The sequence below is a fragment of the Anabrus simplex genome, chromosome 1 (assembly GCF_040414725.1).
Source record: "Anabrus simplex isolate iqAnaSimp1 chromosome 1, ASM4041472v1, whole genome shotgun sequence".
Classification (NCBI taxonomy): domain Eukaryota; kingdom Metazoa; phylum Arthropoda; class Insecta; order Orthoptera; family Tettigoniidae; genus Anabrus; species Anabrus simplex.
This window is the reverse complement of record NC_090265.1, coordinates 921,485,942-921,505,975: the sequence shown is the minus strand read 5'-3', so window position 1 is coordinate 921,505,975 and position 20,034 is coordinate 921,485,942. Positions and strand designations below refer to the sequence as shown.

At 37.9% G+C, this 20,034-nt stretch overlaps 1 protein-coding gene across 1 annotated transcript in view; it reads left to right on the top strand.

Annotated features, from left to right (window-relative positions):
- Sec71 (ADP ribosylation factor guanine nucleotide exchange factor Sec71) overlaps positions 1-20,034 on the top strand; it is a 452,892-nt gene that overhangs the window by 181,569 nt on the left and 251,289 nt on the right. The window contains exon 13 of the mRNA XM_067136654.2: positions 5,637-5,794. Coding sequence (XP_066992755.2) covers positions 5,637-5,794 — 158 coding nt within the window. The remainder of the gene's footprint in view (positions 1-5,636; positions 5,795-20,034) is intronic.

The following is a 20,034-nucleotide window of genomic DNA, read 5'->3' as shown; positions in this document are numbered from 1 at the left end:
CCCCAATCTTTATAACAGAAATCTTGGGTGCATTTTTTATGCGAGGAAACATTTGTAACGAAAAAACTGAGGACATAAGAAAACATGCACCATCTTGAATGTGAAACAATTGATAGCATCAGTTGCAATTTAGCAAACTGATAGTGACTACAAACAATGTGTAGCAAGGTGTAGCAAAGGCAGGCATTTATACAAGTGGAGACACATGCTTGCCCCAATGCACCATCACTGCATTGTCCTACACAAGAGGCTTGCAGTGGTGTATCAACGGCGCACTAGCTGCCAGTGTCCTGGAAAAGTGTAGTAATCCAACTGATGAGCTCACCGCTACACTGGGGCAAAACGCTGGTAATTTCATGATTGAAAAAGTCTAAAGAGGTTATGTTTTTAACATTTGCAATCGATGAAATTAAATTATGGTTAACTTATAGAAACCTTGTTTTTGAGTCTATAATCGATCAATCGCTCGTATCACCTTTCTTACATAATGAAACACAGCATACGGTGCATAACTTAAAATTGGAAATAGATTATAGCAGTAATCATTGGTAAAACAAATACCAACATTTCATCGTTACTATTATGTAAAACTTGCTTTGTAACTTCAAATTATTCAACTTATTTCTATCCATTACAAAATCACTGTTCATCAGCACAACCACCTACTGCAGGCATTCCAGCAGCACTAGGTTATTAGCCATTGAATGTAATTTGTGCTTCTTAAAAAAGACCAATCGTGATTAGAGATTTCACACGTTGTTTAAAAACTTGAATTTGAACATGTTTACTGTGGCCTTCATTCCTCTTAATTGGCAATGAATACTACACACAATCAATAAAGACTTTACTCTGTCGTCTCTTTTATACACATGATATGGAAGTAATGCTGTCCTTCATGGGAAGTTTATTTTATGGTCAGTGTAACTGAGTTTGCTGCCGTTAACCTTTGTTTTCTAGCTTTATTGCATACTGCATCCATCCAATTTTAAGATTTCATTTGTTGCTGAGACATTTTACACTGAGTGGCCAAAAGTCATGGGATGAGACTGAATGTGAAGTTAATAACAAGTTGCTCCTGCGCAAACCCTTGAAACAGCAGCAGTACGGCAAGGCATCGACTCTACAAGGTGTTGGAATCGTTCTGGAGGGATCTGGACCCACGCATCTTGCACTGCTACGCACAGTTGGTTTTGTTTAGTTGGTGTGGGGTTCATGGAGCATACATCAGCATCGACAGCATCCCATAAATGCTCGATTGGATTAGGATCGGGGGATCTGGAGGACCAATCCATGGTCATAACTTCACTGGAGAGCTCCAACCACCTGCGTGCCACCACAGAGCAGTGACACGGCACATAGTCCCATTGAAACATGGCATCTCCATCAGGGTACTCTAGGGCCAGAAAGGGATGCAGGTGGTCTGAAAGAATGTCCACATAACGTGCACCTGTCGGCGCTCCCTGCAGCCGGACAATGGGGCTTAATTGCAACCATGAGAACGCCGCCCAGACCAGAACTGAGCCACCTCCCGCCTAGACAGAACCTTGTTGACATGCAGGATCCATAGCTTCATGGGGCATACGCCACATTCTGACTTGCCCATTAGCTCGAGGGTAACAGGAAGCGGGATTCATCGAACCATACCATACGAAGCCACTCTTCCATGGACCTTTGCCGATGTTCGCGACCCATGCACGTCATTGAGCTCTGTGTCGAGGTGTCAGCAAAGGGACACGAGTTGGTCGTCGGCTGGTGAAGCCTATGCGGTGCAGTGCCTCCTTACAGTCGTCATCATCGTTGACCAACTCCAGTTTCCCAGGTGTGGTATACGAGCCCCTTCCATTTTGTTTGGTCTATGAACCATTCTGCGTTCGCAATCCGCTCCCAATCCCGTCCTCTCTCCTGTACATCCTTCTTCATAAGTCTATCCATTTTTCTCTAAATCTGCCCACTGGTCTCTTTCCCCTTATTTCTCTTTCATACACCTTTCTTGCAGACCTATTGGTACTCATTCTTTTCACATGACAAAACCACTTCAGTCTTGCCTTTTGGGTCTTCTGGAGTAAGGAGTCTTCTAGTCCTATGTCTTCTCTGACGTTTTCATTCCTGATTTTATCCTTCCTGGTCTTCTGGATCATTGTGCATAGGAACTTCATTTCTGCTGCTTGGAATTTTGAGTTATCCTTTCTTGTTAATGTAGCGGTTTCCAGGCTGTATTTGAGGACAGGGTTGTAGTATGATTTATACAGCGTCATCTTGGTTTCAGAGGTGCTAACTATTACGGATTATCCTTAATTATTACAGAGTTACTGTCAAAGGGGAAATTATTACGGAAAAGCTGACATCATGAAAAAATAATTTTCGATGGAAACAAAAGAGATGGAAAAATGTTCAGTCTTTTCGAGCCTTTCTCCTGAATCATCTTTATTTTAATGCTTGTGAGTTGGTAATGATACTTATTCAATCGTGACTTCCTTTTGCTACCCATAAGCGTTGTAAAATTCATTGTGAATGAAGGAGCTCAGGTGCTGCTCTTCTCCACTACAAATCCTTCAGTAATGTTGTATTTGCTGTGTTAAGTGTACCTGACAGTTCACAGAAAGGTAGAGAAAGAAGTGAGGCCTACATTAAGCACATCTGCACTGGTATCGCTTATGGTTCAGAAACTGAAAACAAGCTACAAGGAATGTTTTATCACAGAACCAACAGGTTGTGTGCAAATGTTATTGTGTAATATGATATACTTTCGAATAGATTGCTAGAGGGAAGGGCAAAAGGGGTGTCATTATCAAGAAGGAAGGAGCATGCTTTGGACTTGACTCAAAATTTTTCTCGGGGGCGGAGGGCGATTACTGATAATCTACTTCAAAGTTGGCACCTCTGTGGTTCTGAGTAGTACTTGTTTATCCCATAGTAGCTGTCTTACTTGGAGGTAAAAATGTATTGCTTTGCTGATTCGACTCTTTACTTCATATTTAGCTAAGTTATCCTTGGACATTATACTACCCAAGTACTTAAATTCTGTGACACTTTCCAGTTTATTGCAATTTAGCATGATTTCTGGCTGATTGTCACCCTTCTGTACCTTCAACACCACCGTTTTAGCCTTGTTGATGTTTAATACATATCTCTCAAACTCCTGACTCCAGCCTTGCAATCTCTCTTCCACATCCTTCTCTGAGTTACCCCAAATTACTACATCATCTGCAAATGCAAATGCTTTTAAGTCTTGTTGCCCCTTTTCTTTTGGCGCCTTTAATATGGTATCCATTACAATGATAAATAATAGACGCGACAAAGCACTACCTTGTTATACTCCCTTTTTTGTCTCAAACCAGTCTGACAGTCCAGAACCGACTTGTACACAGCTTCTGGTTTTCTCGTAAAGCACCTTAACTTTTGAAATTGGACCATCTCGAACTTTGAGCTTTCTCAGGCACTCCCAAATAAGCTCCCTTGGTATGCTGTCATAGGCCTTTTCAATGTCAAGGAAGAGTAGATATAAAGGCTTCTCTTTTTCCCAATGTTTTTCCATTAGTATCCTCACAGCAAATATAAGATCTGTTGTTGATGTTCCAGGCCTAAAACCATATTGTTCTTCTTCTAAAAGTGGTTCTACAATTTCTCGTAATCTATCCTCTAGAATTTTTTCCAGAATTGTAGTTGGTACATTTCCGTCTGCTATCTTTCTTGAATATAGGTGACAATTATACCTTTCTTCCAGTCTTCTGGGATGGTACTTTGCAGCCATACTACATTTAGGAGTCTATGTAGCCATTGGATTGCTGGGGTTCCTCCTGTCCACACTTAACTCATCTATTCCTGCAGCTTTCCCTTTCTTCATACTTACAGTCTTGGTAGAAATGGGTTCCTGACTCCCAACATTCAACTGGGTGGTGATCTGACTCACAGTAGCCTGTCGAGCGCCCAGTATGATTCTTCAGAGGTGACGTGATGTCTGTTTGTTAATGATCTGTGGTCTTCCCGTGTGGCAGTTTATGCGGGTGGTACCATTCTCTCTGCGATTTTGAAGATCCACCCTCGACCCTGTTAACCTCAGAAACCCGAACTTTGCATGTAATCTCCGCATTACTATGACCTGTGCGCCGATGATCATCCCATGTTCAAAGTCGGTTAACTCGCCATGTGTTGCCATCTTCACGACACTGGTGTCTATGACAGACTGCTCAGTTAACTGCGATACTCATGGGTCATACATGGCACATTTTCTAATGGGACACTCCTTCGCATGGCTTTTGGCCACTCATTTGTATATTGAAAATGAAATGTGTCCCTTAAACAGGAAATTATTGTTTCCTAAACTTTCAGCAGAAAATTTGGTGTGTGTCCATTACACAAATAAATATGGTAATACTAATATCAGTTTAGGAATTGATCAGAAATTAATTTTTTAACTTTTTCTGTAAGTTTGTTGCTGATAATTTATTGAAACAAAAATAACCTGATATAGTTGGCATGCTGAAATTGCTAATTGAGATTCTTAAACTATTGAAATAAAACAGCATTCAAGTTGTATATCAATATATCGATTATTTGGGCAAAATTTCAGGATTGTTACCATTTTTATGTGTAATGAAGATTATCTAAAGTGTTCATATTGAGAACATAGGCATGTAGTGAGTAGGAATTGCCAGCCTATTATACTGCTACATTTTTTGAGTTTGAAGTAGTACTAAAATATGCATGTCTGTGCTTCCTTAGGCCTGTGGCAATCTGAGGTATCTGTTTCAGGTGAATTTCTGCACTTCCAACGTACAAACGTTTTTATTGCATATCAGCTCTCCAGTTTGTTTTCTGCACTTTGAAGGTATTACGTAGTATGTTATCAATGCATTCCATATATTTTCATCAGATTTATACCCTTCCTGAAAATTTATAGTGACTTCTATTGGATCGATTTCCGTCAATAACTAATTTGGGTACGATTGATTGAAATGTGATTTTAAATCTGCCGTATTGTTTACGAGTGAAGGAATATTACTAGCCTGGCAGTCACAGATACATACTGCTAGTAAATTATAAAATAAGAACCATTTGACGTAGAAATCCTACGTATTCAGGAATGTTCAGTCTTTAATTTTAAACATAGTACGTAATGTATAAATATTAAAATGCTGATGATATTTTCTTTTGAATTTTACCAAAAGCAAAAATAACTTGCTCCATAGTTTTGTAAATGTCCCAGTTAGATGTAACTGGTGTGATATGACATTTAATTAGTAATCAGCCTTTCCTAATAACAGTTGCTAGACTTTCCCATGATGATGTTTCCCATAGTTTGTTTTTCTTCACCCTTTAGTGTTGCATATACACACTGAAATATGAATTGAAAGATAGCTCTCATAATATTCCTCCTGTCAAATGCTGGGGCTGTACGTTAATGAAGGCCACGGCCGCTCCTTCCCACTACTACCCCTCTCCTATCCCATCATCGCCATAAGACTTATCTGTGTCAGAGCGATGTAAAGCAGATTGTAAATGAATTAAAAAAAAAAGAAAATTCCTCCGGTGTAATATTTTTGAGTGGGAACCAATTTGAAGGTATTTGATCAAATGTTACTTATAAAAGTTTGTTGTATAAACAATAGAATTTTTCAATTTCTTTGAATTTTCAGATCATGTATGCTTATGTGGACCAGTTGGATTTTAAAAATCGTGATATCGTGTCAGCATTACGTTACTTCCTGGAAGGTTTCAGACTCCCTGGTGAAGCTCAGAAAATTGATCGGTTAATGGAGAAGTTTGCCAGCAGATATTGTGAATGTAATCCTACGTAAGTAGATTTTATTTCTATATTTTGGATCATAAACTCTTCTAATTACTGTATTGAGTCATGCTGTAGGCTACTGTTTTAGTGAAGTACTTTTTTTTTTAACTAACACATCAAAAGTGTCCAGTGAAGCAAGGATGGGAAAGGGCTAGGATTGGGAAGGTAACAACCATGCCTTAATTAAGGTACAGCTCCAGCATTTGCCTGGTGTGAAAATGGGAAACTATGGAAAACCATCTCTACGGCCGTCGACAGTGGAATTAAAACCCACCCTCTCCTGAATGCAGGCTCACAGCTACGCGACTGTAACCACACAGCCAACTTACTTGGTAGTGAAGTTCTTTTTCCCAAGTAATTTATTATCAGTCTTCCCCTGTGGTGAGGACATAAAATTCATCCACAGCATTCCTGGACATTTTTCCTTAGTGCTTTTCTCTTTAGGTCACTTTAACCTAGTGCATTTCTACCCAAAAAATTTTCTGCCCTGAAATGTTTTTTCTCTAGACCATTTTTCCCTAGCACAATTCTGCCTTTCTTTCCCTATCAAAATTGTTATTAACTATACTATTTAAAAACAATCATATTTTTTCCTATGAAAATAGCGCAAAAAATTTTCGATCTGAATGTCAAATGAACCTCAGATTATAACCTCAGTTTGGGGTGATAAAAAATAATTTACAATGGGCATGTGTGTTACAGGAGAGATTACAGAGAGGCGTGGGCATGTAATAAGAAGCCAGAAAGCAGAACAACGGAACAACGGCCATAACCACTTAAAAATTTATTTGTATCTTATCATCAGAAAATCAGAATTCCTATTTAAAGGCTTTCCAGGCAGTGAGATGTGCTGCTGAATGATTTGGAATGTACTTTACCCCACCACCCAGCCAGAGTTACATCCGTTTTGGAACTTGACATTATAAATTCCTTTGACATTATAAATTCCTCACCCATAGCATTTCCTTGTACCGACATCTATTGTTGCTTTTTCCAGTTGTGCCAGTCAGTGTACCATAAGCTACAAAATGAAGGATACAAGGAATGCTCAATGATCCTAATGATAGATAATGAAGAACTGGAACACATTCCATTCCTTCATACCAGTTAAAGATGTGTTAGATTCGTATGAAAAATTGAAGAACTTGGTGAAAATGTAGCATACGTCAAGACAATGTATATTTCTGATAGATCAGGAAAAGGAAGAAGAAGCAGTCCTGTCCCACTCATATACCCTCTAGATCATTGAGATGTGAGAATTCATAGTGAACTTCGCACCAATAAGGATGGCATAACAGGTTTCAGCCAGTTGTTGGAGAATATCACCCCTCCTTATATGTAAAATTACACTGACCAAAAAATCAAGGATGCTCTTCATGTTATATAAAGAACGATGGTTCAGTCGGATTGGCAGAGCAAATATTTCTTCTCAAGAAAATAAGGTTACTTTGTTACTACCGGGCGCTGATTTAAATTGGAACTCGCTGTGCTGCCAGCTGCTGTGCTTCAGGGAAGGGAGGGGAAGTTGGTTGTATTATAGACGTAGACAGAGGTAATGTGCGAATGCACAAGTTTTATCATTCGACTCACACAGAATTGCCCTTGTCTCTTACAGGCAATATCCACGGTTTGTTTATTAAGCAGACGTAATTGCACACACAGTACAGGAATTAAGACACACTGGTCAGTCAAGGAATGGACCCAATCATTTCTCCTCTCATCTGTTGGTCTCGGTGACATTCTTTATTATTTAACATTCACGAAGAAGCATTGCTGTCACCACATAATCCTGCATTCCTTTACTCACAACATTCAAAAAGGAATTAAATACTGAGCGAAAGAAACAGTATGCCCAGTGGTTTAATTACAGTAAATATTCAATATTCTCCCCTTCTACTTTGATCTTGACATAACAAGAAAAGTCCATGAAAGTTAAATCGGCCGAGCATGGAGGCCGTTTAACTAGCCCACCACGGCTCATCCATCTTCCCAGATAATGGCCATTTAAGTGCTGCATGACACGGCGAGTGAAATGCGGTGCGGCATCACTATGACGTAGCCACATTCACTGCTGAATACCCAGGAGAACATATTCCAGTAATCCGGGCAGTAATTCTACTGCAAAACGTTAGCATTCCTCACAATTCAGGTGAGGAGAAAGGACATACGGTCCAAGTAAGTAAATAGTAACCAGCATGTCAGCCCAAATAATGCCATTAAACTGATACTGAAATGTGCGCACTACTGTCACATGGCAGTTTTCTTCTACCCTTCTGTACGCAGTCGCCTGTCAGTGGACATGAAGGTTGAATGATGAGGTTGGAGGCGAGGTTGGCTTCTCTTCTGTTGCCATTTGCTGCGCCATATGCTTGGTGCATATCAGCCATTTCATCGGTGGTGTAAATAACGAAACTGAGATATTCTCCGCCAATCTGATTGCGCCATTATTCTTTATATAACACGAAGAGCATCTCTATCTTTCCTATCCAGTCCAGCTTGTCAACTCTTGTTCTTGTTCTCTTCCAACTCTGACAGTATAATTTTTTCAAGATGTAGGCAGTCTTATTTTCATGCCATTCCTGGCCCTTCCCTTTCATTTGCCGTATAATTTAGATACACCCTGTATGTAGCTTTCACAGGGATTCAGAAAGAGCCATGCGCAATGAAAAAGCTCTAACTCAACTATCCCTAGAACAAACAGCAAGAGGAAACTATCCCTAGAATAAACAACAAGAGAAAAGCCAAAAAGGAAATGTCTACAAATGCCACGAAGAGTATGTTCCATTGTTGTGGACTACACCACTTATAAAGATGAAGAAAGGATTTCAGAATATTTAAGGACTCTGGATAATCATTTCACACTGTGAAAATTAATATCTATGCTGCATGTGAGAATTTTTTTATATTTTGCAATAAATTTCAGTGAAATGATGTGTCTGATTGTTATTGGATGAACGGGCATTGGGGGAAATAGGTATTAGGGAATTTCATATTGGATAAAGTGGTTATAGGATAAAAGGGGTCTGGGGGAAAATATTATTTTGGAAATATTTGTCTAGAGAAATATTCGTATTGAAAAATGACCGTGAATTCATCCATTCTTGCCAGTACCTTCATTCTTCAAAGAGTTGGACCTTTTCTTTATTCTCTTTTAAATAGTATTAAGAGGGTAATATTATCCAGTAGTACTTCCACATAAAATTGTAACCACCGCCACCAGCCGCCTCTGTTCTCTGAGCAAATATACTTTGATTATGCCGATCATGTATAACCTTCAGATGAAATTATGTATTGGTAATTCGTTCCTAAATTTTCAAAGATTATATTAAAAGTAGATCATACAGCCAGCATCTCAGTATTGAGTGTCAGGTGGCAGGGAATAACCTGACTCCGTACAGGGAATTCAGGGATCAACGGCTTAAGGGCAGATGAGCTCTTGTGGGAAGGTAATGGATCCTCTCTGGGGGAAATGCTACTGAAACCCTTTTAGTTATAGCATCTGTACTCCATGTTAGTAGCAGCTTAAATTCTGCTTTCAGTAGCTCTAAAATACTTGGCAACAGGCCATGTGATAGGCCAGCTGTGAAAACATTGTCATATATTCATGAAATGTTGTGTAACATATCTACTATAAATTCTAGGGCATCACCTGTAGGTGATATGTGCTGGCAAGGCCTGATTATCATGATAAGTATGCAAGGGTTACTACGTGGCATGGGCAGTGATGGCTAAACAACACTCAGTGTTTGGCACACTCTCTGAACGGTACAATAAGGTGGTAAACGCTCTCAAAAACCAATAAATCAATGTATGTGCAGTGCAAGAAATACAATGGAGTAAGAAGTCAAATTACATTGAATGCAGTTACGAACTAATGTACAAAGGTACATGCAGAACAACTAGTGGTGTTGGCATTGTAGTATCCACAGAATTTGAGGGAAATGTCTTCAAAGTTCTATGAAATGATGTTCTACTGATGAAGATTGTCAGTATCACAGATGGAAGGAAAATCCACCTCTTCGGTGCCTACAGTCCACAGAAAGGCCAAACATCTTCCGCCTTTAGAGCAACACTTGACGAAAGACTGCTGAAGTGCTCCCAGAAGATTACCTTGCCATCGCTGGCAATCTAAATGGGCATGAGGGTCACAGAAAGGAAGACTATGCTGCCCACGGTGGGCATTGGTATGAAGAAAAGGACAATGATGGCCAGCAAAACCTTGACTTTGCTCAAATTCATCACCTGGTCATCACAAATACCTGATTCAAGACGTGTGATTCACATCTAATCACGTACTACAGTGGCATAAATGTAACTCAGATTGACTACAACCTTGTCAGATGTCAAGATCTCAATGATGTGGTCAGTGCAAAAGTAGTGCTGTATGAAACAGTCTTACAGCACCAACTGTTGATCTGCACGCTGCTCATCAAGTCACCAACAAACCATAATGAGATATGTGGCTTTGGAATGATGTCAAAGAGACAATATACAAGAAGAGATTGGACCATGAGTTTCTTACTGATAAAATACCACCTTATTAAAACCAGCCTGTAGCAAAGCTAAGAAGATTGTAGCCATGACAAATTCCACATGGCGTGCAAATCCCTACGAGTGAAGGAGAGCGAGAGATGTAGTGACTCGTGAAATCAAAACATCACGAAACTTTAGACATCCATCGATTCTGTGGTCTCAATGAAAATGGTAACTTTACTGGTTCAGTGGAGAAAAGCAAGAAAACATCGGTAAAACTACTTCCAGAAGATCTCAACTGAGGAATTTTTCCAGCGATGGATCCTGACCACTTCTGTTATCCAGGGGCCTGAGAAAAAAATGTTAAGTCAAAGAAGCCAAGGCTGCTTTGAAGAAAATGAAGCCAGGAAAGGCCACCGCACCTGATGATCTTCCAGCAGAACTATGGTGTTCTCTCTGTTGGGATGCAGCAGGATGGTCAGCACAGCTCTTCAACCAGGTCTTCAGGGAGGGAGAACCCAGCTGATTGACAACGAAGCATCACCATAGTCATCTTTAAAAAGTTAAACAAGTGAGTTGCTGCACCATTTGGTCGCCTAGCTGTCAGCTTGCATTTGGAAGATAGTGGGATCGAACCCCACTCTTAGCAGCCCTGAAGACGGTTTTCTGTGGTTTCCCATTTTCACACCAGGCAAATGCTGGCGATGTACCTTAATCAAGGTCATGGTCGATTCCTTCCCACGTCTAGCTCTTTCCTGTCCCATCAACAACATACTGTAGACCTATCTTTGTTGGTGCGGCATAAACAAAAAAGAAGTGTCACTGAGTGTGCTGATTAATGCCCAATTTGGATGCTGTGTAATTCTATGAAGGTCTTTGAGCATAACGTGTTCTAGACAAAATGATTTGTGATATCATGTAGCTTTCAGCGAACAAGATCGATTTGTGAAGAATTGCAGTACAATTGACGTTGCGTGCCCGTCATATTTATCGAGTATTAAATGTTCTATGAAATTGCACCTACTGTGCATAAAGAAGACCTCACTTAAATAGCTACATGTTTCTGCTTCATTGCTTGCATGAACCAAACATTAGACAGGATAAGAAGGTACATAAATCTATGAAATGAGAACTATTCAGTAAAGGGCTAAAATATAATTTATTGACTGTAAGACAAAATATTAATGTAAAACAGCACCAGAATACAAATAAATAAATAAATAAATCTTAAAATAGAAATTATTATTATTATTATTATTATTATTATTATTATTATTATTATTATTATTATTATCATCATCATCATCATCATATGGCAAAACAATGATTGGGGCAGAATCATTATTTACATGCAAGTGGAGATGTAGACAGTAGATAATAATGATAATATTAATAATAATCCAACTTCTGTATTTTTGGAAATATAATAAGTCATTGAGTGATAAATAATCAAAGAAATACAGCTGCATATATGTAACATTAGGCAACATTGGACACAGTGTTGGAGGAGGAGTGGTGGAAAGACCGTAGAAAGTGGAGAGGAACCATATTTGCCCCTACCTGGCTACAGATGGATCATGGGAAATGATGATGATGATGATGATGATTAGTCAACGTTGGAAACATCATCTCCTGGAAGGTTTCATCTGACCTCTGTCAGTCAGGGATTACCCAAGGTTTATTCAAATCAATTTCACTGCAGTAGCTAACACTGGTACACTTTTCTGTTCCACGTTGTGATTTTTTTTAAAAAATCACTCAAGGGCCACAACTGCTTGGATTCGCAAAATCTGATTGATGCAGATGAAGCCACGGGTAGAAGCTAGTTGGTAATAATTTACAAAAAAGAAAAGAAAAATGTATCTGTGTACATACATACATACATACATACTGCACCCTATCCTGTCGTAAATACACCTGGCTTGCTCCTCAGGGGTGGTAGATTCGTAAATGGGCTTTACTAAAATTCATACACAACACTAGACAGGATAAGAAGGTACATAAATCTATTAAATAAGAACTATTCAGTAAAGGGCTAAAATATAATTTATTGACTGTTAGGCAAAATAAAACCAACACCAGAATACAAAGAAATAAATCTTGAAATAGAAATTATTATTATTATTATTATTATTATTATTATTATTATTATTATTATTATTATTATTATTATTATTATTATTATTATTATTGTTGTTGTTGTTATTGTTAGCATATGGCAAGGAAATTATTTGCGTAATATACAATATGTACACGATAACAAAAAAAACGTCCAACTTTTCAATCCATTGTAGTGCTTCCGTTGTTGGAGGTAAGAAGTCTTCCAGTCTACCTGGATAAGCCCATAGTTGACACTGCTTTACAGTATGGCGAATAGTCTGGCGAGAGGCTCCACAGTTACATTCTGGAGATGGTACAAGGTTCCACTTGTAGAGAGAATCCTTGCACCTTCCATGACCTGTCCTGATCCTCTTCAGTCTGGACCAAGTTGCACATGGCAGTTGGAATCCATTTGTAATTTTTTCCCCTCTGAAGATGTTATGCAGAGGCAAGTCAGGAGAGTTATTCCAGCATCCTTTCCACTCCTCCAAAGCATTGAAGTTGGTGGACGTTTTCAGAGCAGCATCACAGAGGGGTGGATGTTGTGATTTCAGTCTTGGGTCAATATACTTTGTATATGGGATATTAACCCGCACTGGAGCACAGTAGTCAGCAGCGGAGAAAACCAGTGCTAAGGCTGAGGAGCGCAGGATGTTAGCAGTAGATAAAGATGATGAAAAACACTGGGAAACTGACGTCCCTTCTAATGTACTCTGAGAATACAGTGGAATAGTTATTTTTTAATGGATAATAGCTAAGCATTTGCCTCATTGTTCAGGCTTCCTTGATAATCTTTTAATATTGAATATGTAAAGAAAGTGAATCACTCCATACATCTATTTAATTACCATACAATGAGTTCCTGACAAACAAAATATATCCCCCAAAAGAACATTGACGTTATCAATATAAACACTGTCATACCAGTCACAGATGAGACAAAGCTCACATTTGGAACATGACACAAACAGAACAAACATGAAAGGTAGCGGCAAAACACGCAAATGAAACATCACGATAGCACCTGAAATAAATGACAAATAACACTGATGCCTCCCTCGTGGCAGCAGTTGGAAGTCAAGTACATGTGTGCGAAGATCCATTCTCATGATTTCGGTGCTGAAATTTCCTCTCTAACAAAATCGAAGCTACCGGGCGAGTTGGCCGTGTGGTTAGGGGGCTCGCAGTTATGAGCCTGCGTCCAGGATATAGTGGGTTCAAACCGCACTTCGGCAGACCTGAAGATGGTTTTCTGTGGTTTCCCATTTTCACACCAAACAAATGCTGGGGCTGTACCTTTATTATTAAGGCCACAGCCGCTTCCTTCCCACTCCTAGACCTTTTCCATCCCATCGTTGTCATATGCCGTATCTGTTGGTGCAACGTAAAGCAGATTGAAAGAGAAAAATCCTTAGCTGTTTAATAAGATGACCCTATTATTTATAGGCTTCTCTTAATACAAAATACCGATGACCGTTAAATACTGACAACTAATCCGTTGAAACATCTGTTGGGGAATGGCCTCTGTTCGGTCCACTCAGGCTTTAATTACAGTAAAACCTTGTTAAGACATTTCTGCAGAGGACAAGGAAAAATATGTTGGGCAAGAAAATGTACTACTGAATATACAAATAAAAACTATCCAACATGTATATTGAAACACTAGATACTTTTTTTCCGACTTGAGGGCATTTTATGTCGTGTATCTCTGGGTACATTGAAAACTGTACCATTTCTAAAGATGAGAGGAAAGTACTAAAAGGTGTGAAAAATGTGAGACGACAAATATGATAACCTCTTCCACTGGGGATTATAAAATAACATCAGTGCACTGAAAGGTGTGAAAAACACCAGACAACAAATATGAAAATATTAGCATGGGGGGGCATAAAAATATCAAAGTATTATTGCAGATCACACTCTTTCTAGAACATATGTTAGTAGAAGCCTTTTATTTCGAACCAGTCGGTTATTAAATAGTACTTTTTGGTCACACTCTTAGACATTGAATTGACGGTTACACTCGACCATGTGTGACTGCGAGAAATTACTTTGGCCACCATTTTGAATCCAATAAACCTTTGACTAACTTGAGTGATCAAGTCAAAATTTAAGGGTGCGAGTTTTAAAATTTACGCCACCTCTGCGCTCTTAAAGATGCGGATACCAGTCCACTTTCTGATTTATTTGTTTTCATTGGTAAGGAATTTTGGGGCTTTTTCCATATACATAATTAGGCTGCACTCGACAAATATTGACTACACTTCACTGTACCACTCTACACAAAATAAATATTTAACTTCTGAATGGAATTGCAGGTTATAAACTTCATTTTCCTTGTCCGTTTTGAAGATCTACTTGTGATAAAACTCCTTTAGTTTTGCTAATTGCCACCTTTTCAATACAATAAAAATATAGTACAAACATATTTATTATGATGTTTATATGGTACATGTTTCGCTCCTTTTCGTGAGCATCATCAGCCAAACTATCATTAATCTAAGATTGTATAAGATCATAAAACAATTCTTTTGGTTCAAGATTGCTCCTATAAAACTAATTGATAATCTTATAACATTTTAAAAGTCACACAACAATAAAACTATGTCTTAAGCTAACACTTTTTGTCTAAAATCTTCTTCAGTCTAACATTTTATTGCCGAAACTCATCTGGTGAACATCTTTTAAAATTGTTTAAAAATAAGAATAAAATAAAAAAATAAAAATAAAACTTTTGAGATCTGGCTAGTTGTGTTGATTCCTGTTGCTTAACTTGAATAATTGTCATTAAAACTTCATAACAGTATTGAATATTTTCCGCAGTTGATAATTGTCATTATGGTCGATAGACTTGTTCTCGTTGCTGGAGTAACATTTATAAAATGTATTGGTATTAATTTATATTATCAATGGGGTAATGACAATTATTCAAGTTAAGCAACAGGAATCAACACAACTAGCCAGATCTCAAAAGTTTTATTTTTATTTTTTTATTTTATTCTTATTTTTAAACAATTTCAAAAGATGTTCACCAGATGAGTTTCGGCAATAAAATGTTAGACTGAAGAAGATTTTAGACAAAAAGTGTTAGCTTAAGACATAGTTTTATTGTTGTGTGACTTTTAAAATGTTATAAGATTATCAATTAGTTTTATAGGAGCAATCTTGAACCAAAAGAATTGTTTTGTGATCTTATACAATCTTAGATTAATGATAGTTTGGCTGATGATGCTCACGAAAAGGAGCGAAACATGTACCATATAAACATCATAATAAATATGTAAGTTTGTACTATATTTTTATTGTATTGAAAAGGTGGCAATTAGCAAAACTAAAGGAATTTTGAATGGAATGCGAAAGGCAAGCCAAAACGTGCTCACTGTATTATTTAGCAATCTCGCTGGTAACAGGCAAGCAAATCTGAGCATTCCTGAGGCTAACTGCTTGCTCCCCGAATATGCAACTTATCCTGTGAAGTTCAGGAATTCAAGGCCTTTTCCCATAATCATGCAACTGTGGCAATGGCTCGTATCTGAGTTAGAAATCACGTTTCTTTCACAAGGGATGACAAATAACATTTTCAGGACTAGGAAAAATGTGATGTTGCAAAGCGGTAATTGTGCCCAACTAAGGAGCGCGATTAACTTATTTAGCAGAAGAATTTGTTTTTTTTTTCTCTTCCCAGAATCTCTTCACCCTCTTGCTGTGGTTTTCTTCTGTTCTGTTCTTCCGTTCATGCAGTGGTGGTTCTTTTCATCTTGGCTTTTTCAGCAAACGGCAGCCCTGAAGATGGTTTTCCATGGTTTCCCATTTTCACCCCAGGCATATGCTGGGGCTGTACCTTAAATAAGACCATGGCTGCTTCCTTCCCATTCCTAGCCCTTTCCAATCCCATTGTCGGTGCGACGTAAGGTAAGTTGGGAAAAAGAAAAATTTCCAGAAAAATGAAGTTTGTTCACCAATGTCTTAAAGCTAGGCCTGTCCCATATAATTTCACCTGTTATGCTGATTTCTGGAAGGTCTTGTTTCAATTTTGATTATCAGATATTATTTTTGACTTTTGGTGAGGAGGGATAAATAAATATCTTTTTAGTAAGTTTTTTTCAATTTAGTGTGACATATTGTACTTTCAGACTAAGAGGTTCTCAACCTTGCTACTACCTCACATTGTGTTAACTTCATCATGTTGCACATGTTTTTGTACATTCTTTCTCATCGTGTTTTTTAATAACATTCTTTTAACATTATGTATTTTTAACGTTTTCACTGAAGATGGCTCAAAAATGAGCCGAAACATGTTTGATCAGAATTGCTCCATCTAAAGATAGATATATATATGTATTGAATAGGAGGATGCAATAAATCCTTTCCTTTGTAAAGTGAAAACTGTCAATACGGAATGATTTTAATATCTTGTAAAGTCTTTTTCAAATCGAATCTGATATTTTCTCAGAATCTCATCTACACTCCTCCTATGCATACTGGGCCAAAGATTTTCCTGAGGATTTTTCTTTCTTGTTTTTTCTAAACTTTTAGTTAGTGATTTGCCTCCAATAATCAAGGTTTCTGATGCGTATAATGTTTCAGGCATGATTACAGTGTTATGGTGTTTTAATTTAGTGTTCCAACTCCTGTTGTACCTGTTCCATGTGATTCTGTAGGCTTTTTGTAATTTAGAAATTCTCTCTTTGTTTGCTTCACGATTTAATCTGGATGGTTGGATGATTTTCCCTAAGTATGTGAAATTATTGACCTGAGGGATTTTGCCAAACTTAGTTACCAGAGGTTGTTTGTCTAAGTACCAAGGAGATCTTTCCATGTCTTGGGCTTTCTCATATGAGATTTGGAGTCCAGTTTTAAATGCAATTGCATGAAGTTTTTCCAGGAACTGAATTGCTTCTTGTCTATTGATGGATAGAATTATCAGATCATCAGTGATGTGAATTTTATTTTTAACTAGCTTGCCGATATTAATCCCCTTTGTTTATTTTTTCCAGGTTCGGACTACTTTTTCTAGCACAAGATTGAACAGTAATATCAAAAGGTTCAGAAATATCACCTTAGAACTTAACTTTCAAGGTGATGTCAGTCAGTGTCTGTTCAGATTTCTTGTTTTCTTATCTACTCTAAACTCTTCCAGTACATTGAAAAGTGTCTGTTTAAAGAATCATAATGCTTTTTTGAAATCTACAAAAACTATTATAGTTTGCCTGGTTTTACATATTTGTAAAATGGTTTTCAGATTAAGAATTTGTTCTACACGTGATCTTCCTTTTCTAAAACCTGCCTTGTTACTCACCTATTAAGTGTTCTGTTTGCTTCTCAAGAGTGCTTTGGTGAGAATTTTGTAGGCAACTGGTAACAGTGTAATCCCTCTATAGTTATTGACATCAGATTTATCCCCTTTCGTATGCAAGGGGTGTATTGAGGCACACTTCCACTCGTCGGGAACTTTTTCTGTAATCCATATATTTTCAATAATGGTGTGCATTTGCTGAGCTGTTTCAGCTTTTATTTTCTACAGTTCAGCTGTTGTACCATTTTCTCCTGGTGCTTCGTTATCCCTTAGTTCACTGATTATTTGTTTGACTTCTTCTAACGCGTTGGTTCTGAGTCCGGATAAGGTTGGCTTTTCGATGAAAAAAAGGCGCTAATGAGGGGGCTCACAATTTAACAGATCTTTATTATAATTTGCGAGAAGTTTGCAGTTTTCCTTATTACTTGTTTCAGGGGTCCCATCTGGATGTTTGAAACAAAGAGTAGGTGCCTTATAATTTGATAATTCTTCTCTAAATATAAGTTCCATGTATTCATTTCTTGAAATCCTGTTCAATTTCCATTAATCTTTTATCATAATTGCAATTTTCCGACTGGATGGTTTTCTAAACCTCTTTTTGAATTTTGAGGAATTCATCCCATTTTTGTTTTGTTTTATGTGAATTCAAATTTTGCCAGGCTTTAATTCTAAGTTCAATTGCTTTGTCGCAAGTCTCATTCCACCATCTATGCTTCCGTTCCCTTGGAGGAGGTAAGCCGATGGTTTGCAAAGTCTTTGTGATATCTTTGAGTTCTATCCAATCAGAAGGATTTCGGTTGTTGATATTTGGGAGGAAGGTCTCTGTTTTTTCTTTAAGAGGATTTTTATAGGAAATTGCTACATGGTCTACTTGAAATTCTCCTAAATGAAGGTTCAGAGATCGTCAAGTCATTTTTTTTTTGTATGGAAGTGCCAAGAAATGAGTCGATATGAGTTTTAAAGTTAAAGCTTTTGCAGAAGCTTATCAACCTTTCTCCATTTCTATTGGTTCTATTGGGTAAAGGCCTACAGTAGTTCTAAATGTCCTTTCCCTTCTAACTTGCGCATTGAAATCTCACCGTAAAATTTTGATGTGATGTTTCAGAATTTTGGCGGTGGTTTCTTCTCGTAATTCCCAGAAGTTACAAATTACAAGATTGTGAGCAACTGCAAAATGACCTTGATAATGATATGAGATGGTCGGTAGGCAATGGTATGACGATAAACGGGGTTAAAAGTCAGGTTATGAGTTTCACAAATAGGAAGTCCTCTCAGTTTTAATTACTGTGTTGATGGGGTGGAAGTTCCCTTTGGGGACTATTGTTAAGTACCTAGGTGTTAATACAGGGAAAGATCTTCATTGGGGTAATCACATTTTAATAAAGGGTACTGATCTCTGTTCATGGTTATGAGGGTATTTAGGGGTTGTAGTAAGGATGTAAAGGAGAGGGCATATAAGTCTCTGGTAAGACCCCAACTAGAGTATGGTTCCAGTGTATGGGACCCTCACCAGGATTACATGATTCAAGAACTGGAAAAAGTCCAAAGAAAAGCAGCTCGATTTGTTCTGGGTGATTTCCGACAAAAGAGTAGCGTTACAAAAATGTTGCAAAGTTTGGGTTGGAAAGACTTGGGAGAAAGGAGACGAGCTGCTCGACTAACTGGTATGTTTTTAGAATGATAAGTGATAGTTTTTCGATGACATTTTAGTACAGTTTTTATTTAGTGTAGTCCATATGTCACACTTAATGTACCAGAATTTTAAGCATATATGGTCACAAGGCTAATTATCTAGCTTTTTGTTTTAATATTTAAGGTTAATATTTATGATAAAAGGCTGAAGATGCCCTGTCGAAAGGGTGAAACGTCCCAAAGGTGTCTGTAATCGTTTGTATTTATAACCACTTACAAGTGGACAGCATTGAATAGGTGGACTAATAAGATACCTTTATTGGATTTTAAGTTATAACAACTTTCATTACGGAATAAGTATGAAGTTTATAATATGTAATAAGTGGTATGTTCCAAGCTGTCAGTGGAGAGATGGCGTGGAATGTCATCAGTAGACGAATAAGTTTGAGTGGTGTCTTTAAAAGAAGGAAACATCACAATGTGAAGGTAAAGTTGGAATTCAAGAGGACAAATAGGGGCAAATATTCGTTCATAGGAAGGGGAGTTAGGGATTGGAATAACTTACCAAGGAAGATGTTCAATAAATTTCCAATTTCTTTGCAATCATTTAAGAAAAGGCTAGGAAAACAACAGATAAGGAATCTGCCTCCTGGCCGACAGCCCTAAATGCAGATCAGTAGTGATTGATTGACATTCTTTCCAAGGGCAGTGTGAAGTCCAGCACCGAATTTGTACAATGGTGGAT